The 26048-nt window shown below is 55.0% G+C and overlaps 1 protein-coding gene across 7 annotated transcripts; it reads right to left on the bottom strand.

Moving 5' to 3' along the window:
- Positions 1–640: 640 nt before the first annotated feature.
- Positions 641–25973, bottom strand: DNAJB12 (DnaJ heat shock protein family (Hsp40) member B12). 7 transcript variants are annotated; one of them, XR_009522464.1, is made up of 10 exons: positions 25769–25972; positions 17728–17908; positions 16374–16519; positions 14038–14223; positions 13839–13918; positions 11553–11662; positions 9891–10063; positions 9046–9196; positions 5862–6805; positions 641–4239 (listed from the first exon to the last, which is right to left on the bottom strand). XR_009522464.1 is itself a non-coding variant. In XM_060034821.1 (9 exons), exons 1-9 carry the CDS (start codon positions 25899–25901, stop codon positions 6708–6710), a joined length of 1242 nt encoding a protein of 413 aa, XP_059890804.1. In that variant the 5' UTR covers positions 25902–25972; the 3' UTR covers positions 5659–6707. The 7 variants fall into 7 exon arrangements, 5 of the variants coding, with proteins under 5 accessions (XP_059890804.1, XP_059890809.1, XP_059890808.1 ...); XR_009522463.1 differs by having other exon boundaries at positions 5862–6842; positions 9099–9196; XM_060034821.1 differs by lacking the exon at positions 641–4239 and having other exon boundaries at positions 5659–6842; positions 9099–9196.
- Between the last annotated feature and the right edge of the window lie 75 nt (positions 25974–26048).

Here is a 26048-nt window from a genome sequence, read left to right as displayed (position 1 = left end):
AGCAGGAAGTAATGACAAGAGCACAGGGTTGGCACTGGGGAGGCTCGGGTTCCGGGCCCACTTACCGCTAGGCGCCTCAGTCAACTGTAAAATCGGGGAGAGGGGCACCTGTCTGCCTGCCCCAGCTACTTGCAGTAAGGACTCTGAGAGAATGCCTGGGGCAGTGGGTGGCAGGCTGGAAAGTTGGGGCTGGGGTAGTTGGTTAGTTGGAGAGGCCTTGCTGGGGCCGACAGCCCGCAGAGCTCTCAGCTGGTCGGGGAAGTGGGCCTTTGCCCTCCTCTCCAGCCCAGATCAGCATCTGGTCAACACGGCTCCTGGACCTGAGGCCTCACCTCAGGGGTCATATTAAAGGAGCTGTGGCTGAAGCCCAGACCTTGATGGGGGGACCCCGCTTTGCCATTGTCCTCGTCATCCTCGGGGTCTTGGCTCTTTTCCACAGACCAGGAGTGACTGGCCTAGGCAGCGGCTCTGACACAACTGAGCTGGGCAGCCTGAGGCTAACCACTTCTCTTTTCTGGGCCTCAGTTTCCTCACTGGTGAAACTGTGGGGTTAGATGAGGTCTCTGGTTTTTCAATATTTATTTTTGTAGTAGAACCTCTTCTCCAATCAAAGGTCCAACTGGACTAAACGTTTGTTTTTCAGTGGGTGACTGAAACACGAGCAGGGCTGCTGGCCCCCTCTCACCTTCACCCTCGCACCCCCGGGGGCCCAAGGGCTCAGGGGGACACAGTATGAGACCCTCCTTTGGGGTGCCTGCCATTTCTAACACTTTTATTATTTGTGCCTCGATGGCAAAGGTGTCCTTGTTTCCCTCTCTAGGTAGCCCAGAATTAGACCCCAAGCCCAGCACTTGGCACCATCTACTAAATTCTCTAACTCCTGGTTCCTGCTGACACTGAGGTCTGTTTCAGCCTTTGTTACAGAGTTCAGTGGGCCCACAGGCCCCTGGTCCTGTCTCAGGGAAGTTACAGGACCAAAACCTACGCCACAGCTTACCTTGTGGGGCACTTCTGGGCTTGTGAAGGACTTCCATGACCTCATCTCATGTGCCCCCTGACAGCCTGCAGGAGAGGCCTGAGAATCCCATGGGACATGGATCTTGGGAGATTGTCTCAAGATCCCCCTACCTGGGGTGCAAAGCTGGGCACGTAGCCAGGAAGCCAGGTCCTTCCCTGGAGCCACAGTCTGGGCACCTGGCCAAGGCCCAGGCTTTCCCTAGCTTATCCCCGGGATGCTGGCACCTGCAGGCACCAATGACAGAAAGAGGAGGTAGGAATGTATGAGGAAGGCAGGAAAGAGGGAAAACTTTCGTCCTCATCCTGGGGGTCTGGGGCAGTCATTCCTCCCAGCTTACCGAACAGTTAGGGTTACCCCCACTCCACCCATCACCTTCCCTGCTGAAGTCAGAGAGGGGCAAGGAGAGGAGGGAGGGCAGGAGGAGGAGGGGTCGCCAGGACCGCAGAAGCTGGGACTGCACAAACGGGTACGGGAGGATGCCAGAGGCCAGGCAGCTGACCCGGGGTCACCCAAGGCCCCTGGGGAGGCCCCCGCCAACGCTGACATTAGCAGTGCCCTGGAGGGACGTGCAGTCCTCACGCTGTCTTCTCTGGCTCTCACGACAGCAGGCATGGGGAGGGGCCAGAGCGGAGTCAACAGTTCCTCGAATTGTGTTACCGCCGCCGCGGCCTGCCAGCTCCTGAGCTAATAATACAAACAGATGTGGGTCACACAACTCCATCCCACGGCCTGGATCCCGCCCCCATGCGTGAACCCCAGGCTCCAGTCCTGGGGCCCCGGGGTGAGGCCCTGTTTGTACGAAGCCCACCCCAGTCAGGCTAACAGCCCATAGGTCCCACAGGTGACAGAGGCTGACATTAAGGACTCAACAGGTGAGGTCTGTGCAATGATGCTAATTGTAACAAAAAATTTTAAATGATACAAATGAAATACAATACAAATGTCCTTTACAGCTGAGGCTTGAAACCTGATCTCTGGACTCTGTGCCCAGTGCTTCAGTGCTGAGAAGGGACCAGAAGGAGACTGAGGCCCCTTGCAGTCCCAAGAGAAATGGCCCCAAGAACCGCCCCCCCCCCCATGCTGTGTGAGCCTGGGGCTCACAGCCTGAACGCCATGGAAACAGCTGCTACCCGTGTGGCACTGTGGGAGGCTGTCTGACACACAGGGCCCAGGATGCCATCCTCAGCACCCGGGGCCCTGGGTTGGTGACCAGCAGGTAGCAAAGCCTGCCAGCGGTGACCCTGAGGCCTGTGGCCAGGGCAGCACTGGGGCAGCCCAGGGACAGAACTGGGTCTGTGTCCAGGCGTGGGTGGTGCCAACTGACACCAGCCTGAGCACTGGAGAACACATCCTCTTCCACCCATTAGGGGTGGGGAACACTTTGGACAGCCGTCGGAGGTCCCCTTGAGGATGAGCACTGCTTATGATGCTCATACTAGCCCCTGGTACAGCCATCCCCCCTCAGGGAGAGGAGAAGTGGTGGGCATTTTCAGCAGGACTCTGCTTCCCCCATGAGGCGGGGAAAAGGGAGAGGCCTCACTCAGTGCTTATCTCACAGGAGCCTGGTTCACATATGCTATCCGTCCAGCTGGATGCTCGTCCTCATTGGAGCCTGTCAAGTTTGACAGAAGTGTCCCTGGTCCTGCATGTGGGTTTATGGCTACAAAGCTACCTACAGGGTGACGCTGGGCAGGGTATGCAAGGTGGAGAAAGCTGCAGAGGGACAGCCACAAGTGGCCGTCAGAAAGGTGTCTCAGTGCTGGGGGGTGCCCCTTTCTTCCTCAGCAGTGTTCATGGAGGCCCCACTGTGTCCAGGCCCCAGGACTGCAGCGCTGAACAAGTGGACAGGTCCTTGCCTCTTCAGGCTGTGAAGCCTTCTTCCAAGAACTGCATGAGCACCTTCAGTGAGAGGGCAGGGCAGGCCCAGGCTGTGGGAACACAGGCAGGCCTCCCAGAGGACAGTGGCGGAGCCACAGGGAGGCTCCGGGCAGAAGGAGCTGCGTCGGGCAGTGAGGTCAGAGTGTGAGGGCCTGCAGGTCACCTGGAGACAGGAAAAGGACCTCACTCCATCCTTCCGGCCTCCACTTCCCTTATCTGTAAAGAGATCGTCAGCATCCTCCTGCACTATTTGGGTGCCTGTCTCTTGGGCCCCTTCACTGTGTCCATCAGAAAAATGGCGACAGTCCATCCAGTTAAGGTAGTGGGAGTGCTGACCAGAGTCCCTGAAGGCCCTAAGCCTGACCTCTTGGCCTTACGAGTACCAGCTCCACTGGAGAAGTGTACCCCGTCCTCCCCAAGGAAAACTCCAGCCCGAGTCAGAGCTACAGAAGGCAGCCAGGCCCTCCCTGGGACTTTGTTTAGACTAAATTAATGAAGGGAAAGGGGAGAATGGGGTAAACAGGGTGTGGCAGTCAGACTCCCCACTCTTCTCCCAAGCAAAGCCCCAACTCCTGGGCTCTGGGAGGGCTGTTTGGCCATGGGGGTCCTAGAGATGCCCCTCGCACCCCTTGTCCTGTCTGGGCCCTGGACCTTTATTTCCTGCCCAAACAGCTGTGGGGCTATTGGAAGTAACAGGAAGCCTGGGCTCTGTTCCTGGTGAAACATCCCTCCATGAGGGTCAGGGGGGACAGGGGGAACAGTGTGAATGCCACGGCCTAGCCCTCCAGCTTTGCCAACCTCTGTCCCCACTCCCCTGCCCGCCTCCCGCATGGCTGGCCTTACAGGGCTGTCTCTGAGGGCAGGGCCCAGCACCAAGAAAGGCTCAGACACGCTTGCTGAATGCTGAACAGAGTGGACAGGGGACAGCCAGGATTCGGGAGGCTCAGGGTCTCTTGTTCATTCATTCCCAGTGAAGTTCTTTCTCTGCCCAAGGCCACTGGGTGTACCTTGTGAGGTGACAATTATAGATTGGGGACCTGGCATACGCATTGTTCCCTGAATGCGGTCCCTCCTGTACTTACCCAGCTTCAGGACTTTGCCCACACTGTCCCCTCTAGCCAGAGGACTCACCCCACCCGAGGCTCTGCCCACACTCTCACCTCCTTCACAGATGCCAGTTTCTTTACCGAGAGTCCCCAGCCAGAGCCGCTCGCACCTCCATGCTCCCAGGTTTGTTGTCCCAGTCCTCTGCCCACTGGGGTCTGCTGAACGCCGGTTCACCTAACCGGCCGGTAGTTCCTCCAGGGCAGCCCGAGTCTCAGCCACCTTTGTGCTTTCGGTGTCTGGAGTGGGATTTGACACCCAGTTAGTGCTCAGTTAATCTTTGACTGAGAATGAATAACAACACTTAAATAGATCTTCCTATGTACCAGACTGTTTCTTTTAAAGTGTGTATATGTGATAACTTTTACTCCTCAAAATAACCCAGTGAAGTAGGTGGTTTTATTCCCTGCATTTTGAAGATGAGGCCACTGAGAGAGAGGGAGCTTAAGTGACACACCCAAGACCACCCAGCTAGTCTGTGGATCAGCCCAGGAGGCAGCTGGGCTGTGGGGTCCACACTGACACCCAACTGATCCACCACACTGCCTCTGGGGTGTGACTCCAGCTCAGGGAAGCCGCCCTGCATAGCAGGGTGGACGCCTTTGTCATTGCCTGGAGAGAGAGTGCATGGCTCATATGGGCAGCCCGGCCCCAGCTCCAGCCCCTCAGATTAAGTCAATTTCCTTAGTATGGTCTTTCCCCCCTTTCCCACCCTTCTGAACTCAGGACTCCTGACACTCTACTTGGCACGAGTGGGTTTGATCCCCTCGAGGACAGCAAATGTTTTCAGAATGATTGCTCTGCCACATAGACCCCAAAGATATGCACAGCTTCATGGAGACCCTTGGGCATCACCTTCCCTACCCCAGACCTCAGTTTGCTGCTCTGGGAAATGGGCAGACTTGCTCAAATCACATGGTGTGACCTTTGGTAAGGATTCTGAGCTGCTCCAGAGCCGACACCGTGTCAAGTCTATTTACCTGAATCTGTCTGTGCGCCTGCCCTCAACAACCAGGTGACCCTGCCCAGGGAACTCGGGGCAGGGATGAGGTTACAGTCAGGCTGGGGTGTGTGTTCCTTGCCCCTTGGAGCAGTTCCTTTCTCGAGACCTGGGGGCAGCCTGGGACAAGGAGATAAGCTGGCTGATCCCAGGAGCCTGGATGGACTAGGCGCTTGTTTTGCCACCTGACAGTGGGTGGGGACGCTTGTCAAAGGCTCTTTTTTGCAGCAAACAGTCGACGGCGTCTGTCCCACCCCTTTTGGCTCACAGAGCCACACAGCCGAGGGCAGGGGGTTCGGGTGGGTTAATGGGGGCGGCTGGCAACGCCCCTGCCAAGTGCAGCCAACAAGTGGCAGCTCGCAGACCAGGCTGGGCAGGCTGCAGTGACCCGGGTGGGGGCAGCCAATGAGCTCCCGGGCTGCAGTGGCACCACCGGGCAGCCTGCCTGTCTTTGGCTGGAGCGGCAGCAGGAGGGGCCTGGGGCCACCAGTCAGGGCTGCTGTGCCCTGTCTCTGGGAGGCCCGGGCAGATCTGCTGCTCCATTCACGTAAAGCCCTACTTGGGCTGCCATATTTCGAACTTCTCCAGCCCTCTGGGGGAGGAGGGTGGCTGGGAAGGCTGTGCAGCCAGAGACGGAAAGAAACTTGGAGAACTTTTCCCTTGCTCTGGGCCAGGGTGGGCTCGAGCTCTGGGCTGGGGAGAAGGGAAATCTGCTGGGCTCACAGCAGGCCTGATGGAATCAGAGGGATGGAAGGGAGGGAGCAGGACCAAGGGGAGGCAGGGGCTGTGATCGTGGCCCATGCTGCCCACCCGGGACTGGCGTCAGGGACCCCAGGGCCCTGGCCTAATTGAGCCTCTTACCCTTTGCGGGGATGGAGTCAGCCCTGGAACAACACTTGTGACTGAAGCGGCTGTCAGCTGGGGCGAGGGGACATTCAGGCTTGCCACCAAAACTCCCGGTGGTATGGGCTGGAGTCAGCAGCAACAGGTGCTTGTGCCCTGCTCCCCACGCAGCTCAACCCCCTTGCTCAACACAGACCCACCAAGGCCAACCAATCACATAATAAACATATATTTATAGATATACAATTTCAGAATTCTATTTCAAGAAATACAGCTTCTCAGTGGATCCATTAGGATCTATGTTCTTATTGCACATGGCTCAGCCCGTCTAGGGACATCTACTGAGACCAGAGGGTTGGGGTGGTGGGAGCCGAGCACCAGGGCCACCACGGGCAGGGCGCTCTCACCCACATCCAGTTCTGAGCATCTCCTTGGGCGGGGGCGGGGGGGGGGCGGGGAAGGGCGCTTCATCACAGGGCAGGACCTTGTTTAAAAACCGTATTTGACATTTCTCCTCAACCAAGCTCCTTTTCCCAGCAAGAATCCTATTTGTTGGGGGACTTTTATAAAAAGAGCGAAGAGAAGCTCTGGGAGGGTAGTGATCCCCTCCTGGCTGGCAGCTTGGGGTAGTAAGGCTTTGGAGGATGGCAGGCTCAATGACACACCCACCACCAGAGGAAAATTTGGGAAAAACGGTAATTCCAAAAGGCCCAGTATAAACTGTGGGAATAAATAAAACCTCCCTCCCTTGCCCTGGCAGCAACTGCTGTTTGGAGAAAAATCCTCATTTGAGGGTGACCATAAGAAAACCCTTCTGGTTCAGGTGCATCCTTTATCCAACGTGCAAGAGAAGGCCGGGTGGCATCATGTCCACGGAGGGTAGAGACAGAGGCGCCCACGGTCATGGACTTTCTTCAGGAGTCGGCTTCTGCCCCAGCGTCCTGGGCCCCACGTGGTTGACTCTGGGAGGAAAAGCCTTCTGGAGTCCTTGGTACATGGCTTAGGAAAAACCAGTAGCAACAATGGGGCTGTGCCCTGGGGCACCTATAAGGCAAAACTCACATAGGGACTAAGCGGGGAGGTGGTCAGGCAGAACCTGGCTCCCCTCTCCAACACTGCTGCTCTCAGTGGCAGTGGGGGCAGGGGGGTCCCGGGCACCAGGACAAAACAAAGCGCCCACCTGAGCTGGCCAAACTTGCGGTGGGTGGTCTCATCCCCACAGGCCATCTGGGGCCTCTACCATGACTCAATACTGACCTGGCATCTGGCCCCAGGAGTCCTTTCTTCCCCCGCAGCCTGCTCCCCTCCAGTTTAACCATACAGCTGGCAACCTTCCAAGTTCTCTAGATTTATGCTATCATGATTGCTGCTGCCATCAAAAACAGGCTGGGGTTGAGGGGAACGTTACAAGCTGTGGCCCAACTTTCCTCATGCTGTCAGCTACAGCTAATGTCTAGCCTTTGAAGGACCAGGCTGCCTTCCCCAAACAGGCTTTGTTTTCTAAAACAGGGAAGAAATCAACTCAACAACCAAATCCCTGCATAGTTTAAAAAGTAGACTATATCTCTATATATCTCTATATCTTTATATGTGTTATTTACATATAAATAGATACATACATATACACGCATCTATAAATTACATTCTACAGAGTTCTCTTTCCTCCTCCTCTCTATCCTTGGCCAACACCTCTGATTACCTCCACTGAGGTGACTGGTGGTAGCTCCTGGGAGGGGGGAAGAAAGGCAGTTGGGTGCCCCCTCCCCAGCCCTTCCTACAGACATTTGCTGCAAGTTTTACATTCTACTTTCGTTGTCATGGTTTCTGTATCCTAGGAGAGAGCCGATGAGAAGCCTGAGCTTCTGCCAGCCCTGGGAGGAAGGGAAGCAGCCCCATGTCAGGTTTTCCTGTCTGTCCTAACAGCTTTCTGCAGTTACTGGGTGAGAGAGAGGGCAGTTGTGCAGCGTCCGGCCTCCAATTCCATTTTAATTTTTTTTCTTTTTTTGTCTTTCCTTAAATATACAGTTCGTCACCTTGGCTCAGTGCATGTCACCACAAATTCTCCAGAGATTTCATAGTCTGGGGAGGAGAGTGGTAACAGTTAGCTTGGCAGTTACGTGCCCCAGAGCCTCCAGCTCAGCCCACACTAACAAGCCAACTCCTCGGCCCTGTCCGGCGCCGCCCACCTCAGCCCCTGCCCCGTCGCCCTCCTGCAGCCTGTTTCTCTCTCCCAGAGGCACCAGCAAACGGCCTCTAAGCAGAGTCTGTAGCTGGATCCCTGCTGAGGGGACACAGGCAGAGGAGGGGGTGGGCAAGCGGACCAACACAAAAAAGAACCATTAGCGGCTCTGCCCACACTCCTCTGGACTTGGTCCAAGCTGTCCCCTCTGGCAAATGCTGGGAACAGAGCCTGCTATCCACACACAGGGGTAAAGGAGGCGGGGAGCCTGCGACCAGCACCTTTTTTCCCCACTCATTCTGTGCTAAGGGTTCTCTGTTCCTTCGACCCTGAACTCATGACCTTCTGTTCCCTTCTTCTGACCACAGGTGAGAGGCCTGGGCGGGCCGGATGCCTGCGGCTTCCAGGTGCAGTGGCGTTAAGAGTGCCTCTGACCCCACCAGACAAGGACCAGTCTGGGGGCACGCGCCCCTCCTGCTCCCAGCCTGTCGGCTCCCCCCCCGGGGCGCTGTCTGGCTGCCCAACCACCTTGTTCCATTTCCTCCTGCCTGGAAGGACAGGGGAAGAGGAAGGGCTCTCGGCCCACCCGTTCCCACGTGGTTCATCCTGGTGTCAGCAGGGGAGTGTCGGGGGGGCTTTCAGGGGCCCAGTAATACTCAGCAGCCTAAATCCCAGGGCACAGATAATAGTCTGCTGCACTTGGGAAAGGGCCATGGGGGACTGGATGGCTGAAGTAGACCAAGGAGGCATGAGTGGCCCTCAGCAGCAGCCTTGGGCACCCCACAGCTCCAGAGTCAGCAAGCGGGGTAGGGTGCTGTGGAGGAGCACTGAAGGGCACTAAAACTGCAGTTTCCCAGCACACCCCAGAGCTGTCCCAACTCTGCAGGCTGGAGGCCAGGCTGGGGACAGGGAAACCGTGCCACGATCACAGGCTCCCTCCCTCCCTCCTCCCACCCTCCTCTGCCTCATGACCAAGGCCAGAGCTGCCAGGAGTTGCAGGGCAGAGGAGGCCCTGGCTCATACTTGGACCTCGGTGGCAGGCGGGCCCAGGACTATCCATGCAGGGAGGCCTGCACCTCTGACAGTCGGTTACAGCTCGGGGTGCCCATCTTCTGTGCTTTGTGGTACATGTCTGCGTCGCCAAAGTAGCGGGCCCGGTACAGCAAGCCTTCCTCTGCAAAGCAATGTGGCAGGGTTAGGGCAACCTCTAAGGCTGCTACGATGCCTGCTTGGCCTTTTCGGGAGGGGAAAGGTAGTTACAGGCCCAGGAGCTGGGGCAGAGATGGCTTCCCTTAGGGTAGACCCTGGAGAAGGAAATATGGTCCCACCTTGGGAGCAGAATAGAGGCCCCTTTCTACAGAGTTTAGGTGAGGCCAGCCAAAGAGAGAACCTGTTATTCTGGTGAGACGGCCCCAGGGTCCCACAGATAGATCCAGATGCCCAATCGGTGGGTGGGGAGGAGAAATGTTCCAATCTCTCTCTACATACTTACCTGCGGCAGCCAAACAACAGGCTGATTGCAGGGAAGCTGGAGGACATCTCCAGGTGGCTCCTGGCTCCCAGCCCCAGGGAAACACAGGGGTGGAGGCCGGTTCTTGGCTAGGACATGGCTGGCGCAGGGCAGTGCCAGGTGCTGCGCCCACAGATCACTGGGGGAGCAGGGCTTTTTCCTTCCCTGCTCTCAAGCTTTGTGCCCCCAAACACACACACACACACACACACTCTCTCTCTCTCTCTCACACACACACACACACACACACACTCTCTCTCTCTCTCTCTCTCTCTCTCTCTCACACACACACACACACACACACACACACACTCTCTCTCTCTCTCTCTCTCTCTCTCTCACATACACACACACTCACTTTGCTGCTTCTCCTTCCAACAGTTGTTTCGGAGATTGGCAATATAATCGTCTTCCACATTCCGTTCAACCATTTTGAGGCTGGAGCCTGTGTACTCCTCAGAGAACGTGTCTGCCACGTAGTAAACGACGTTCAGGTGGTCAGTGACTCGCCTGTGGACGTGGCCCACCGACCTGGCCAGAAACAGACCAGGCACAAAGTGGGCTTGGGTCCCCAGGCCCAGGGCAGCTCTAGGGATGACTGGGGCTCCCAACAGGAGGCGCCACACAGGCCACAGGAGCAGCTGCTTCCTTCCCAAACTAGAGCAGGAACTCCACGCTACCCAAATGAGGGTGTGGAGAAAAGGCAGGGGGTCCCTCCCGTATGAGTGGCACAGACTACGGCAAGGCCTTCCTCAGGCTCTCTGCTTACCACACTGCTGCTGGGGCTTCTGTGGAGAAGCCCCTCTCTGGGAGGGCCTGGTCAGGTAAGGAGGGAACCCGGAGCGAACACAGGCTCCACCTCTAACGAGCTGTGTGACCTGAGCTCCCTGTGCCTCCATTCCCTCATTCATCCCCTAAGCCAATCGTTGCTAAGGGCCTGCCTGTGTATCCAGGAGCTCCCAGTATAGAGTGAAGAGTCTTAGGAACAAAATGACAGGAAGGATTCCAAGGAGTTGTATCCTTCCATCTCTTGGATTCTATCTTCCAGCTCCAACTGCAGGCTCTGCAGGCTCAGGGAAGAGCCTCAACATGCAGACAGGAGTTAGTGCTCTGGTGAGAACAGCCCCTGTCTGCCCATTCTTGCCTCTCAGCTCTCGGGCTGCAGAGAAAAAGGCTGGCATCAGGCCACAGAGCGCCTGTGCCTGCTGGTGTGGGTCCAGTGGACCGACTCTGCTCCCTGCTGGCTGAGAGGGATCCTGCCAGGCTCCCAGGCAGAGCCAGGCCACTAGATGGGAGCAGAGGGCTTCCAGCAATAGAAGCTGAGCACCAGCTCTGTATCAGATCCTGGGCCAGGTGCTGGAAATAAATGAGGGGAGCTGACGCTTTAAAAGGGCAAATAACTTGCCCAAGTTCACTATCGGTGGTTGAGACCATATAGTCATTCAACAAATGTTGTCAAGCATTTCTAATGAGCCTGGCACTTTATGTGTATTACTCATTTATTTTTCATAAGCAGGTAGATGTTATTATTCTTCCCATTTTATAAATGGGGAAACCAGGGCTCAGAAAAGTTATGTAACTACTCCAGGGTCACACAGCTGCTTAGTTAGTAGAGGAGCTGGGATTCAAAACCACCCTTGCTCTGACTCTAGAGCCCCTGTTCTTCCCATGGCCCCAGGGCCCCCAACCAGAATGGAAGAGAAGCGGTTCTTATTTCAAGGCTTGCAGGTAAGATCGGGAGAGTGTCATGCAGCCTGTGAAATCATATGCAAACCAGGTGTATGTGCAGTGTTCTAGGGAAAAGATCTGCAGGTTTCATTGCATTTTCTTAGGGGACTATGATCCTTACAAGATCAAGAACCTCAGCTTAACAGGGAAAGTCTGGATTCTAATCATCTTTCTGCATTTTGATCAAGAACCTGCAGGACGAGGATGGGAAGGAAGGCCCCTGATGGGGGCTGAGACTCAAAGGCCCCTGTGTACCCACCATCCCGGCCTCACCCCAGCTGCAGGTACTCACGGTCTCAGGCTGAGGCTGTAGGGTGGACTGGAAACCATGAGCTGGCTGAGAGCTGACACGAGGATCAGGATGAGGATGGGCATCAGCTGGACAAACACCCCCAGCCCACCCTGGAGGGAAGAGCCAACGGTCACCCAAGCTGGACCTGGGTGGGGGGCAACGCTGGCGGCAAACGCCTCCAGCTCCCCCAGCACAATGGAGTCCAGGTGGTGGCAGCCAGCTGCCATGCAGATAGGCCATGACGCCGCTCCCTCCCTTTCCCTCCCACGGGTCCCCAAAATACAGAAACTCCTCTACCTGCCAGTTTCCCCAGATAAAAACAAAGCAGCAACTGGGGTTAAATGCTGGGGTGGGAGGTGGGTACGCGTATTTACTTGTGAGAGAATACCAAAAAAAAAAGCGAACAAAAGTTTCTGCCTCCAGGGCTTCCCTGGTGGCGCAGTGGTTGAGAGTCTGCCTGCCGATGCAGGGGACACGGTTCGTGCCCCGGTCCGGGAAGATCCCACATACTGCGGAGCGGCTGGGCCCGTGAGCCATGGCCGCTGAGCCTGCGCTTCCGGAGCCTGTGCTCCGCAACGGGAGAGGCTACAACACTGAAAGGCTCGCGTACCGCAAAAAAAACAAAAAACAAAAAACAAACAAACAAAAAAAGTGTCTGCCTCCAGACACTTGGGAGGCAGGGCTGGAGGGAGACCTTCCCTATATACACCCTTCTGAATTCTGAACCATATGACTATATTACCAATTTAAAAACTGCCAGTTAAGAAATTATAAATAAAAAAATTTGTTCACTGTGTGATAATCTGTGATTTAAAAAACTCTTCTGTGTGTTAAATACACACAAAATAAAAGTTTAAAACATGGATAAAAACAGAAGGCCACGTTATCAGAGCAAAAGAGAATCCCCCTGCCTGGCATAATTTTAAATATTCTGCAACTGTCCGCAGTATTTTAATCTTAGCTAACTGCTTTAATTTTAGTCAGCCAGCTGGTCTTATAATCTGTGGCATTCAAAATATGTTTGATGCACTGTCTTGTTATAGTTTTGTATACATTTTTTCTAATAAATTTTATTTATTTATTTATTGGCTGCGTTGGGTCTTCGTTGCTGGGCACAGGCTTTTCCTAGTTGTGGCGAGCAGGGGCTACTCTTTGCTGTTATTTATTTATTTATTTATTGGCTGCATTGGGTCTTTGTTGCTGGGCACGGGCTTTTTCTAGTTGTGGCGAGCAGGGGCTACTCTTTGTTGCGGTGCATAGGCTTCTCATTGCGGTGGCTTCTCTTGTTGCGGAGCACGGGCTCTAGGTGCGTGGGCTTCAGTAGTTGTGGCACACGGGCTCAGTAGTTGTGGCTTGCGGGCTCTAGAGCACAGGTTCAGTAATTGTGGCGCACGGGCTTAGTTGCCTTGTGGCATGTGGGATCTTCCTGGACCAGAGATTGAACCCGTGTCCCCTGCACTGGCAGGCAGACTCTTAACCACTGTACCACCAGGGAAGTCCCTGTATACATTTTTAAAGAGTGCTGAAAAGAAGCAAGAAGAGCCAGCCCTATGTTGTCATGCTTTCAATTCTATCATTAAGTTTAACTTTCCGTTTCTTGGAAAATGTCACTTAGAACTTAACCAAATTGACCGGGACTTCCCTGGTGGTGCAGTGGTTAAGAATCCGCCGTCAATGCAGGGAACATGGGTTCACACCCTGGTCCCGGAAGATCCCACATGCCGCAGAGCAGCTAAGCCCGTGCACCACAGCTACTGAGCCTGCGCTCTAGAGCTGGTGTGCCACAACTACTGAAGCCCCCGTACCTAGGGCCCGTGCTCTGCAACAAGAGAAGCCACCGCAATGAGAAGCCCGCACGCCGCAACGAAGAGTAGCCCCCACTCGCAGCAACTAGAGAAAGCCTGTGCACAGCAACAAAGACCCAATGCAGCCAAAAATGAATAAAATTAAATCTTAAAAAAAGGAAAAAACCCCAAAAGAACAAATGGACCTCACAAAGGCCATTCACACTGGAACCTGCCTGCAGGTAGAGAAATTTCTGCATTACGTTCCCCAGCAGAGGCCATGAAACCCCCACTCTGGCCGTGGGTGCTGGGCAGTATGGTTCCCTCTGGTGTCCCTCAGCAGGATGGCACGGGGGGGCCAAGATGGCTTCCTGGCTTAAGTTCTGGGGGCACTGCTGCCGCAGAGTGTCAGCGAGGGGTATCACTCCCCAGCCCAGGGCCCATCCCCTCGGGTGTCACCGGGCACCCTCCCCATCCCCTCCCCAGCGCTCTCCTCACTCACATCACCCTGGTTCTCCCTGCGGTCCTGCCTTTGATGGTACGTGTAGCGCATGCGGCCGTTGCTATAGACATGGACGTTACCTGGAGGGTCAGAGGGACTGAGTCAGGAGTGGGGCTGCTGGGAACGGGAGAGGCTGGCATCCAGTCTCCCACCATCACCACCAGGGAGGCCTGGCTGTGGGGACAGCGGGGGGACTTACTAGATGGGAAGCCACCTCCAAAGAACATGTTGAAGAGGTCTTCAGGGGAGATGTCAGCTTCAAAGCCGCGGTGGAAGTCCCCGTGCCCATGGCCGTGCCGGGCTGCCTGGCTCTTGTCATCGCCGAACTGGTCATACTGCTTCCTTTTCTCTGGGTTGCTAAGTACTGCGTATGCTGTGCCAATGGCTAGAAAGGAGGTAGAAAGGTCAGGCCCGAGGATGCTGGGGGTGCGGCTGGAGGCGCCCGTGGCAGCCAAGCACTCACTTCCTTCAGGTACTCAAGTGCTGCTCTAGGAAGCAGGAGTCCTAGGGGCCAGCGGGAAGTCTGGCTGTTGAGCAAGAGGGGGCGGGTGGGGGACATGCAGGAATACCTCTACGTGAATGCGGGCAGCCTGGGCCGGGTGGAGGATTAATGCTCAGGCTCCTTGCTCTCCACCTCGCGATGACGGTCCGATTTTTTCTACACGCCAGGCCCTTTATGGGCATTATCTTTCTTACTCCTTACAGCCCATCTCCATTTTACCAATGAGAAAACTGAGGCTCAGAGAGGTGTAGTGTTAGCTCACGCAGGTCTGATGCTGCAGAGCCAGGAATCAAACCCAGGTGTGTCTTGCTTCAAGTCGGCTCTCTGACTTTATGAAAACCACCAAAACGCCCCCACCTCATCACTCTCTCTTGGGGTGTCCAGTGGGATGGGCACCCCCTTTCTGGAGGGTATGTAATCTTGAAGTCATAGCACGACATGAGGGCTGCACAAACATGTGGTGTGCTGCTGTAAACTGGAGAGCAGCAGGAACTCCCAGGAGGGGCCACGTCCCCCGGCTCACCACTGCTGGCGATGTGGCAGGGCGAGCCCTGTCTTCCCTGGGGTCCAGGTCCCAGCTGCTCTTCCTTGGCCCAGCCCAGGGGCCTCCCCATTAGAGCCCCCGAGGTGGGAGGCCTGTGCCCCGAAGGCCCCAGCTCCGAGCCCTCCTTCGTCTCTTGCTCCTTCGCCAGCGGCCCACTCTCTCAAAGGAGGAGGTCAAAGCTGCATCTCTTCACAACCTGCAACCCCTGAGAATAAGGAGAATGTTCCTCCTCTTCCCATTGTGACAGGCCCCGAGGCCAGGCGTGGTCTCTCAGTGCCTGTAGTGCAGGGCTGCAGGCAGAGGTCAGGGCTGGAGAAACATTAACCACAGCTACCCTGCCTCCCCAGTCCCATTCTCCTTCTTCCCCTGGGGCTGGCGGACCAGCAGTGGGGGAAGATGCCTGCAGACTGCCTCACTGGGGACCAACCCCAAGCAGCCTGCAATGGAGCACCTGGGGCAGCGCTGTGAGACGGCACGCTGGGTCTTGGGGTCTGCTCTGCCACAGACTCCCCATCTGGCTGTGGTCCCAGCCCCCGTACTGCACAGCAGCCTGCTTGGGCCAGACAGGGCTAGTCACCACGCCATCGGCCAGAGGGAGTGAGCCTAAGATCCTGAAGGTCCCACGGAGGACAAGGTGGGTGTGAGAGAAGAAATGTCTGTGGAACTGCAGCGCCCAGCAACTCAGTGCTGGCACAGAGCCCGCACGTGTGCCTGATTTGTTCAGTGAAAATATAAATGATTAAAGGGCAGCTTATCATTTCAGCCAGAACTGAAGCACCCACCCCAGAACCAACAGGCCCTGAGGCCAGAGAGACTTTCACGTACCCCCAGGGCAGGCCCTAGGCTGTGTGTGGTGTGAGAGGGAGGGTGTGTGTGTGTAAAGAGGCTGGGGTGGGTTGGCCATGGCTGCTGGTGCTGAGGAGGCCACCAAGCTCTGACTCAGGGCCACCTAGTTTCTCAGCACAGGGAAACTATTACCAAGATCCCAGGATGAGGACGTGAACACGGGTGAGTCAGGAGGCCTGCTTCTGCCCCTCAATCACCATGTGACCTTGGAGAAGACACCTGGCCTCTCTTGCCTCAGCTCCCGGCTTGTAACACCCGGGGATTGAGGGGCAACGAGAGGGAGGAGCGGCGCCATCTGTGCTCTGACAGACCATGTGGCTGGAGGCGGCTACTAGGACCTTCTTCCCAGGAAGCAGCTCCTGAGCTGGGAGGACCTGAGCCACTTCCCAAGGCCATTTCCTGGAAAAGCCCCTTCTCCCTCCCTCCCTCCCTCCCTCCTGTCCTCCCTCCCTCCCTCCCTCCCTCCTTCCCTCCCTCCCCCCTTTCCCCCCTCCCTCCCTCCTTCCCTCCCTCCCTCCCTCCCCCCCTTCCCTCCCTCCCTCCCTCCTCCCCCCTCCCTTCCCCCCCCTCCCTCCTTCCCTACCTCCCTCCCAAGGACAGGCGATCAGAACACCCAAACACTAGGGAACCAGGGCCGGCTCACCTTTGAAAGCTTCAGTGGCGCCAGGCGCGCGGTTCTTGTCAGGGTGGAACTTGAGGGCCAGTCTGCGGTAGGCCTTCTTCAGGTCCTCATCTGAGGCCCCTCTGCTCACCCCCAGGATCTCGTAGTAATCTTTACATTGCTTGACCCTAGAGAAGGGAGTGGAGCTTGGTGGGGGACCTCTACGTGGAGAAACACGTAGGGGAGGTGTGGCGGGCGAGGAAAGAGCAGTGTGGGTGCACAGCTCTGAGCAGGCTTGGGGACCAGCAGGACAGGCCCAGTAGAGACAGCAAGAATACACTCAGGATTTAAGAGGGGACAGTCGCTGTTTTTGCCAGGCCAGGAACCATTTCCCTGAGCTAACAGCACCCTCACTGCAGGCAACCACAGGACTGTCAGTGTCCGTCCATCAGGGGCTTCTGCCCAAGGGCAGGTGTGTTCCAGGCTCTGCCAGCTCTACTCTCCTGGCTATCCGAGTCTGAGGGGGTAACAGAGAGGCCAGACACGGTAGGTGTCTGTTCACCCCATCTCAGGGCCCTGAAGAGACGCTGTTTCTCTTCCACTAATTCTTATTCCTGGGCTCCCTGGAGAACCCCTGACTCTTGGCCCACAATCAGTTTCTATTGCTTATAACCCATGAGCTTGTCTGGTCAAAATCCTGTCTGGTCAGAAAGATGTAAAATTGGCAAATGCTTTTATGGCAAACTATAGTCACGCTGGGTCACACAGAGGCTGAACCCCAGGCCTGAAGCCTGCCAATGTCTTCAGTAGCAGCCAGGACCATGTGGGAATGACTGAAGAGGGATTCCCGAGGCTGGCTGGTAGGGAGGCCTCAGGAGAAATGGGAGGAGTAGCTACGCCTGAGAAGCCTTGGCTGGACCGTCTCAGCCTGGTATTGAGCTGCTCTGCGCAGGGTCGGCCCAAGCCTCGGAGGGATAACCGTCTCCTGTCTCCACTCTACCCAACACAGACTCTGATCTGAAAGGGCCTTTGTTGGGGGCAGGAGTGTGGGTTGTGGGAGTATCTGGAGGGGAGACCAGGCCTCATCTCTGACAAACAGGGCTGTGTAACGAGGCCCAAGACCTGCTGGCCAGTGGCAGAGGAAGCCAGCAGCGTCAGCATTTCCAGCCTCTGCTGTGGGTTGTCTTGGCGGGAGGAACAGTGGAGCCCTGAGGACGGCACTCCAGAGCCTTGTGGGAAACAAGGAGAGGGTCTGGTGAGCTCGACTTCTTGAACCTCCTCCAGCCTTAAGACCCTCCGAGGTGAAGTGGATGACAGGCTGCAGGAAGCCTTCTCTAGAGTTGAAAATGTCCCAACACACCAGGCTCTGGCCCCTGCCTGCCGCCCAGCCCTCTACCTTTTCACGGCCGCTACTTGTTCGGCAGTGTAGCCTTTGGTACTCTCTCCTCCTCCGGCTTCACCGTTGGCCGAGGGGGTGCCGGCCCCACCTGCTTTCCTATGGGTCGCCTGGGTTGCCTCTGTGGGTTGTGGTTGGTCGCTGGCCGACTGTGGTTTCTGGTTGAGGGACTCGATCAGTGCTGTGCAAAAGCAAGAAAACTATTCAGGGCTCCTCCTCCAGCAAGGCCATGTGCAATGGCTGAGGGACTGCCTGGCCCTGGGAGATCCCGGGACCCCCACATCCCACCCAGTCTTTTTCCCAACGAAGCTCGCTCCTTCCCTGACTTGGGCCTGTGGAGGGCTAACAGGATAGTTGCCTACTCTCTTAGGATCCACAGTTCTTAGGGTATAGATCTTTTTTTTTTTTTGCGGTACGCGGGCCTCTCACCGTTGTGGCCTCTCCCGTTGCGGAGCACAGGCTCCGGACGTGCAGGATCAGCGGCCATGGCTCACGGGCCCAGCTGCTCCGTGGTATGTGGGATCTTCCTGGACCGGGGCACGAACCCGTGTCCCCTGCATCAGCAGGCAGACTCTCAACCACCAGGGAAGCCCAGGTATAGATCATTTTTAAACTCAGCATAAAAATAAACCATTAACGCTTTATGTTTTTAAAATCCCAAAGTAATGTGTTTAATAGCCACCTTCCATTGAGTGAGAAGATGGGCAAAGTACTCTGTAATGGGGATTCCACTTAGCAGGACCATCTGAGTCAGCTGGGATTGGTCGGAAGGCTTCCTGGAGAAGGCTTCCTCTCCCTTAGCCATGGAGAGGAATGGGGGGGCAGTGATTCTGCCCCAGAGGGCCAGGGGTGGTGTGAGACTCAGGACTAACATCTGCTGTGCTCACTGCTTGCTATTGCTCACCTTTTCCAAATGGCTGGCCACATCAAATGTCCTACTTCAATGTTCATAGTCTATACAGGGCCTTAGCTGTCACCCTCAGAGAGGGTCACAGTTATTCAAACCCAAGTCCTTGGTGCCTGCTGACTCAATGAGGAAAGGCCTATATCTCTGGCAGGAGTCCCCTGTGCCCATTTATTACAGGTACAAAACCAGCTCTGAGCCCCCTAGTCATGCCTGGGGTACAGCGCCCTGGGAAACCAGGCATCTGGACCACTGCAGGGACCCAGGACACCTCTGTGCAGAGGAAGGATGGCAGCACAGTCTGGATGGTCATCAGCTTCCTTCTCAAATGTGCCAGGTGCTTGTGGGGCTCCAGGCACCGTGCTGGGTGTCAGACACTCTCTACTGCGACGCATGTGGGTCTCACCCAAAGCCTGGAGCAGGGCTCGCTGAGAGCAGAGCACTGGGGCTCAAGTGGACCACTGTGTCCTGAGCCACCGCTGTAAATTCACGTGTCCTCACTGAGTCAGCAGCTGGGAAATCCCAATACGGAGGCTGACAGGTGAGCCTGCCCTGCATGATGGGGTGGAGAGGCCCCTGTAGCAAAGCCTGAGAAGGCACTCAGAGAGGAGAGAGTGATGAGTGCTCACTGAGTCAGCAGGCCTGGACACGGTGCTCTGCATGTATTCACCCATTTAATCTTTTTTTTTTTTTTTTTTTGCAGTACACGGGCCTCTCACTGTTGTGGCCTCTCCCGCTGCGAAGCACAGGTTCCGGACGCGCGGGCTCAGCGGTCATGGGTCAGCAGTCATGGCTCATGGGCCCAGCCGCTCCGCGGCATGTGGGATCTTCCCAGACTGCGGCACGAACCCGTGTCCCCTGCATCGGCAGGCGGACTCTCAACCACTGCACCACCAGGGAGGCCCACACCCATTTAATCTTGATAGTGACTTTAGAGCTGGGTATTATTACTGCCATCCCTGTTGTAAGGGAGGAGCTGCGTTTGATCACCTTGCCTGTGGCTATACAAGATGAGTAGCAGCACTTAAATTCCAGGATGTCCAGCTCCTGAAACGATGCTCTTGACTACGTTGCTATCCCAGAACACACGAGCCTGGCAGGGGGAGCCCCTTCCAGCACAGCTGTTCCAAGAGAGAAGTTCATTCACAAGACCCAGGTTTCAAATCTCAGCTCAGCCACTTCCTAACACTGACCCTGGCTGATCTGTGAAATTGCTCTGAATCTCGCTTTCCTCACAGTAGATAAGGATAAAATGAAATGTGTATAAGCACCTGGCACAAAGACTGACATAGAGTAAAAGTTCGAAATGAGGGGCTGATAATACTGTGACCTGGGCTGATGAACTGGCTGGCCAGGGAGGTGAGGGGACCCAAGGTGTGGGCGCTGGGGAGCTGCAAGTCTTAGGAAGGCGAAGTCTCAGCACCCAGCTGGCTTTGGACCCAGTTGTAACCGTGAGACGTCAGGCCGTCCCAGGCTCCAGGTCTATGCCAGGCACCAAGGAAATGGCAAAGGAAGAAACCAACAGGTAAAGCGATGCTGATCAAGATGGCACTGAGGGAGGAGCTGGTTTGCTGGTTTCCTAGGGCTTTTAAAGAAGCTGTTTATTTCGATTTCTCTGGAAGCCCCAGTGGTCCAGGCTGATGCCCTAAGGACAACGTGACCAGCCATTCCGTTGCTGTAGATGCACAGGAGCAGCAGCCAGGAGATGGGATGGACTCTCTCCAGTACCTTTCAGGGAAGAGTCTGGAAGCTTTTTAGGCAGTTACACGGAATCAGCCCCTCTAATTTCCCTAGACTGCAGAAAGAGAGCCCAAAGGGGAATGGATGTGCTCTGGGTCACACAGAACGTTCCTATTTGAGGTGGCAGTTCAAGATTTCTGGTTGTCGACAATTGTCTCTCTTGTGGCCTGGACATCCCCTCTGCTAGGCCCCGAATGTGACCGCCTCATCCTGTCTCACTGTTACATCCTTCATGGCACAGTGGCTGACAGGCAAAGTAACAAAAGAGTAGGAGACAGAATAGCTTAATGTGGCGATAGAGTTAGACAGACATGACTGGGTTCAAATCCTGACTCTGCCGCTTCCCAGTAAAGCTGGCAGACATTTAAAAAGAAGGGAAAAAAAAAAAAAAAAAAGAAGGGAAATTGGTGGAAGAGACCAAAGCTGGGGTGGGAGCAGTAGCAGCTCAGGTAGATGTGAGAGCATTTCTACGGCCAAAGCTACTAGGGGAGGCCCCTCCTCAAACCCAGACTGGAGAGTCAGACTGCCCGCTTCAAACCTGGCCTGCCACTTGCTATCAGAGTCACCTTGGACAAGTTAACTTAGCTTCTCCATGTAAAACTATCTTCCTCAAGAAATTTGCAAGAGTAAATCAGTAAATGAGTGAATGCTTACAAAGAACTGAGCACAATGCCCAACAAACACTGTGTCATCTGTTACTGTAACTTCATCTCCAGGTGTCTCCATGTACCTGCAGTGCCCAAGCTAAGTGAGGAGAGGGAGGCTGGATTAGGAAAAGAGCCTGGGAGTGGGGCTGGACAGTCTGGGGCCTTTGCTAATTAGCCACATGGCCTTGTCAAGTTATCTAATTCCTCAGTGAAGACACAGTCCCTGCCCTCACAGAGTTGTTCAGGGGGGTTAGTAAGATTCTATGAAATAAGGTAAATGGAAGGACTGATCGCACAATGGGGGGTGCGCTCAGTCCTTCGACAGACAGCCCCACCCTGGACCTTGCCAGCCCTGGTACATCCCTCATTCCTGGACCCTGAATGCCAAACTCTCTCAGCTACCAATCCTCCCTTCTCCCGTGCGCTGGCCTTCCTGACTTAGCCTGGACCCCAGAGCCAGCCATTGCATAGAACCTTGGGCAGCCTTTGGCATGGACCTGGAGTCTGGGACGGCCTGACATCTCACGGTTACAACTAGATCCAAAGCCTGCTGAGTGCTGAGACTTTACCTTCCGAAGCCCTGAGTTCCCCAGTGCCCCACCTTGGGATCCCTTACCTCCCTGGCCAGCCTGCTCCCGTGGCTGGCCAGTTCATCAGCCCAGATCACAGTATTACCAGCTACTCATTCTGAACTGTGTCAGTCTCTGTGCCAGGTGCTTCCACTGAATCTGAGGCAGCCGAGCTGTCCTCCATGGCTAACCCTCACTTTGTACGCTGGGGAAACTGAGGTCTGCAGATGTTCTCATCAGCTCCCTGGAAAACACAGTGCCTTCCATCATTGCCTGCAGTGAAGCCAAGGGCTACCAGGCTGCAGGGGCTGGATAGAAACTCTCAGAAAGGGACAGACTGGCCTCCTGCCCTGTGACTTCCCAGCTCAGGGCCCTGCTACACCTGTCCAGCCCTCGGTGCCTCCCCACCCCACCTCCTGTGGCAGAGTTTCAAGTCCCCTCACATCCTTTCACTGTGAGGTCCCCTGACCCTTTGAGGTTTCTCTGAGCCTCCTCTCACCCCAGCCCTCCGCCTGTCCTTCCACTTCTCCAAGACCAATCTTCCCCCATGCTATTGCCCCTCTCCCCTTCATTTCTCGACCTGCCCTTTTCCCACGTGGCCTCTGCAGCAACTGACAGTGCTGCTCACAGCCTCCCTGACACATGGCTCCGTGGCTCCCTGGCCACTGCCCTCTCCTGGGACTGCCTCTTCCTGCTGTTGCTCTAGCTCACTCTCCTGCTTCCTCTGTCTCTGCCTATTGCCTAAGGGCAGATGTGGCAATGGTTGTGCCTGCAGCAGCCTCTGCTACACGCTTCACACTTTCCCACAGTGACCTCAGCCAGGCACAACTCCAATGAGCTCCATCCAGCTGATGACAGCAGACTTTCACCTGGAATCGGGAGCCCTCTCCTGAGCTCCAAGCTGACAGCTTCTTTGGAACATCCCACAGGCACCTTGCACTCTGCCCATCTCTTCCCACCCATGTTCTTCAGCCTTGGTTTCTTCCTGGTCACACAGGCTTGAATTCTGAGTCCCTATTTCTACTCAGCATCCTTCTCTCACAGAAGGCTCGGTACTTTTCCTCCAGTGACTTTATCCTGATCCATGCTGCCTTATCTCAGGCCCTCGTAACTCCTAACCCACACAAGGCAAGTGTCTCCCAACAGGTTTCTGCCTTGAGTCTCTCTTCCCACTCATTAACCCTTTATGCTGTTCTCTATTTTTTTTTAAAATAAATTTATTTATTTGTTTGTTTGTTTTTTATTTTTGGCTGTTGGGTCTTTGTTGCTCTGTGTGGGCTTTTCTAGTTGTGGTGAGCAGGGGCTACTCTTTGTTGCAGTAGGCGGGCGTCTCATTGTCATGGCTTCTCTTGCTGCGGAGCACGTGCTCTAGGCACACGGGCTTCAGTAGTTGTGGCACGCAGGCTCAGGAGTTGTGGCTCGCGGGTTCTAGAGCACAGGCTCAGTAGTTGTGGTGCACGGCTTAGCTGCTCTGTGGCATGTGGGATCTTCCCGGAGCAGGGCTCGAACACGTGTCCCCTGCGTTGGCAGGCAGATTCTTAACCACTGCGCCACCAGGGAAGCCCCTATGCTGTTCTCTTTTTAAGAACAGTACCCTTATCTTCCTCCTGCTATCAAAAACTTCAGTAGTTTTTCCATTAACTACAGAAAAAAGTGAAAATATCCTGGCATGGCAGGAAAGAATTCCCACCATCTGGCTCCATCCTATTTTCCAACCATAGTCCTCTCTGCACTCAAATTACTACCGCCACAGCCTCCACATCTTGTTAAACTCAATCCCTTCCCCCACACCTCTTACAACTTGCAGCCTCCATGTCTTTTTCCCCCGTATGCCCTTCTCAAGTCTCCTACCTTCCTCCAAAGTGCAGTTCAAATGCGGCCTCCCATCCTACTCCCTGAACTTCCCTTGCTGTGATCTACAATTATTTTACGTCCCCGTCATGATACTGCTTATAGTGTATCCTCCACACCGCCCCCGGCCCCCATACTCCCCTCCACCTCAGCAGACTGAACTCATGGAGGGAAGGGACCGGATTTTTCACATCCATCTTTAAGTTCTCAGCATCTAACACTGTGCTTAATTTTTGTTTAATCACAGCTCTTGTTTTATGGTTTGCAATATTACGTTTTCTGTAACTCTGTCTCCTTCACTAGATTGGAAACTCCTTAAGGTGAACAATCACGTCTTACCAATCTTGTTATTACCACTTAGCAACAAGCAGAGACTTTACAAATGAAAGAAAAGAAAGAAGTCTTTGCATTAAATGCATATCCGGAATGAGTTCAAACTTTAAACATCAAGTGTAGACAACTACCTAATATTTTTTAACCAAGCTTTCCCCATCTCAAGCCCAAATTACCCCCACATCCTTGTCAGCTCAGTGCAGGGCTGCAGATGGCACAAGGTGAAGTTCACAGAGAATCACGAGCCATATACTCTTTTTAGAATAACATGAATATGACAAATATGCAGCAGGTCGCTCTTCTGCCTGAGCAAATTCCAGTACTTGTGCCCCAGGAAGGACACCCATCCAAGCACCTGAACTGGACGAGGGGGCTTGCTGACAGAAGAGCTCCACAGGCCATGTTGTTACCATCCTTTCTTGGCTGCCTGTTTCTGAACCCTTGAAGTATCAGAGTCAGAACGTTGAGAGCTGGAAGCCCCCCCTGCCCCATATAGAGGGCTCCCCTTTTACAGAGTGTGATTTCACAGAAAAGTTCCTTGAGCAAGTTACCTCAGGACTCCTGGAAAATACAGACTGAAACTCTCTCTAAGGCAAACAGGCCAAAGATCAACCTGCAGAATCAGGAGGGAGAAAAATTCAGGCATTCCAGGCTGCCTCTTCCACCACTATTACCCTTTCTCAATTGCATAACGCAGGTAAGAGGGTTGGAAGGCTGGCTGCTGCTGTTCAGTTTCACTTCATTCCTTTACTAAACATGCAGAGAGTCACAGAACTTTCCAATTTCTAGCTGTGTAAACCGGGTAAGTCCCTGGCCTCTGAGGTATTTCCTCATCTATAGAACAAAGATAATGATCTTTGCTCTGCCTCCCTGATAGGGCAGGCTCAAGAGAGAAAATGCACTGAAAGAGCTCTCTAAACTGAAAAGCACTATGGGTATGATTGTTATTCACATTATCTGTGCCAACCCTCTAATTTTCCAGTTGAGGAAACCCAAGCTCAGAAAGATCACATGGTAGCAGTTAGGATGAGAACCCGGGTCTTCTGAGTACCTGCTACACGCCACTTTACTAAGTGGTTATTGCAGGCGCAAACTCTGTATGTTTAATGGACAACCTCTTTCTCCCCTCCAGCGTGTATGAAGAAAAACTCCAAAGAAGACTTAGGTTAAAGAAAAAAAGGGTTCCTGGGTAGAGGAAGGTGATCAGTAGTAGAGACAACCTCACTATTCCCTCTCTGGTTTGGAAACAGTCTAGGGCCGCTTAGCAGCCTGTGGCTGTCCAGCCGTCCGTATGGCCGGCCATTGATGGACTCTTGGGGGCGAGGGTGGGTGGGTGGGGGAGGGTAAGGCCATCGCTCTGAGTCTCGCAAGCGGGAGAACAGTCTCCAGGAGGGAGTGAAGAGCCCGGTCTCAGGACAGACGCTCCAAGGTGGTGTGTGGAATGTGAAAAAGGCAGGCTCTAGTTTGGGGAGGGTGGTCCCTGGCCCTCGCCCGGAGACGTGCGAGGGAGTGAAGATATGGAGATGCCTTTTCAGGCCGTCCGAAGGTCGGAAGTCCTCTTTCCCTCTATAGAACTCATTCTCTCCTTCAGAGGAGTTATCTTTATTTTCCTGAACTATAATATTTCTCAGGCCGGCAACTGGCCTTGGGCCACCGAAAGGCCCCTTGGGAAAAGTAGTTTCGGTTTCTCTTCCACGTAAGTTCCTTTCGCCCCGTCTGCCAGCGCCTCTCATTCTTGGGAACTCCAAATCTCAGAGCGTTGTGCAAGCACCTGGAAATCTGAAGTCGCTGTCGCCCCTGTCATCAGGTGTCCAGCATCCCGGAGAGGCGTGGGAGCCAAAGACTACACCTCCCGGCGGCCACCGCGCGTCTCAGTGCGCAGGCGTAGCCGCGCCTCGCCACCCCTCCCCCTCCTCCAACTGCTCCTGTCGGTCCGTTCCCGTATTCCCCCCATCAGTTCTAATGTCCCCTCCGTGTCTCCGGCACCTCACACTCACCGCGAACTCGCGGCGTCGGGTACAGCCGCTGCGCCTTCTCCAGGAAGCGGAGCGCCCGGTCAGGCTGGTTGCTCTGGATGGCCTTGAGGGCGATGCTAATACAGCGCTCGGCTTCATCCTTGTTGGATTCCATGGCGGAACCAGAGCGCGGAACCAGGGAGGGGGAGGCCGGGAGAGCGAAAGGCTGAGCCAGCACCCGGCGCGTCGCGGGGCAGGCGGTCGCAGGGTGATGACATAAACCCTCCGCCCCGCCTTTTCCGAGATTTGAGCGAGGGCGGAG

The sequence above is a fragment of the Delphinus delphis genome, chromosome 16 (genome assembly GCF_949987515.2).
Source record: "Delphinus delphis chromosome 16, mDelDel1.2, whole genome shotgun sequence".
Lineage (NCBI taxonomy): Eukaryota > Metazoa > Chordata > Mammalia > Artiodactyla > Delphinidae > Delphinus > Delphinus delphis.
The sequence above is the reverse complement of the archived record's forward strand: the minus strand, read 5'-3'. Positions and strand labels throughout refer to the sequence as shown.

Coding starts and splice junctions, on each gene's coding strand:
- DNAJB12 (XM_060034821.1), bottom strand. CDS start 25,901: ATGGAATCCAACAAGGATGAAGCCGAGCGCTGTATTAGCATCGCCCTC. Junction 14,224..16,373: donor CGCCACTGAAGCTTTCAAAG/GTGAGCCGGCCC, acceptor CCTCCTTTCTAG/CCATTGGCACAGCATACGCA. Junction 9,197..9,890: donor TTGGAAGGAGAAGCAGCAAA/GTGAGTGTGTGT, acceptor ATTGCTTTGCAG/AGGAAGGCTTGCTGTACCGG.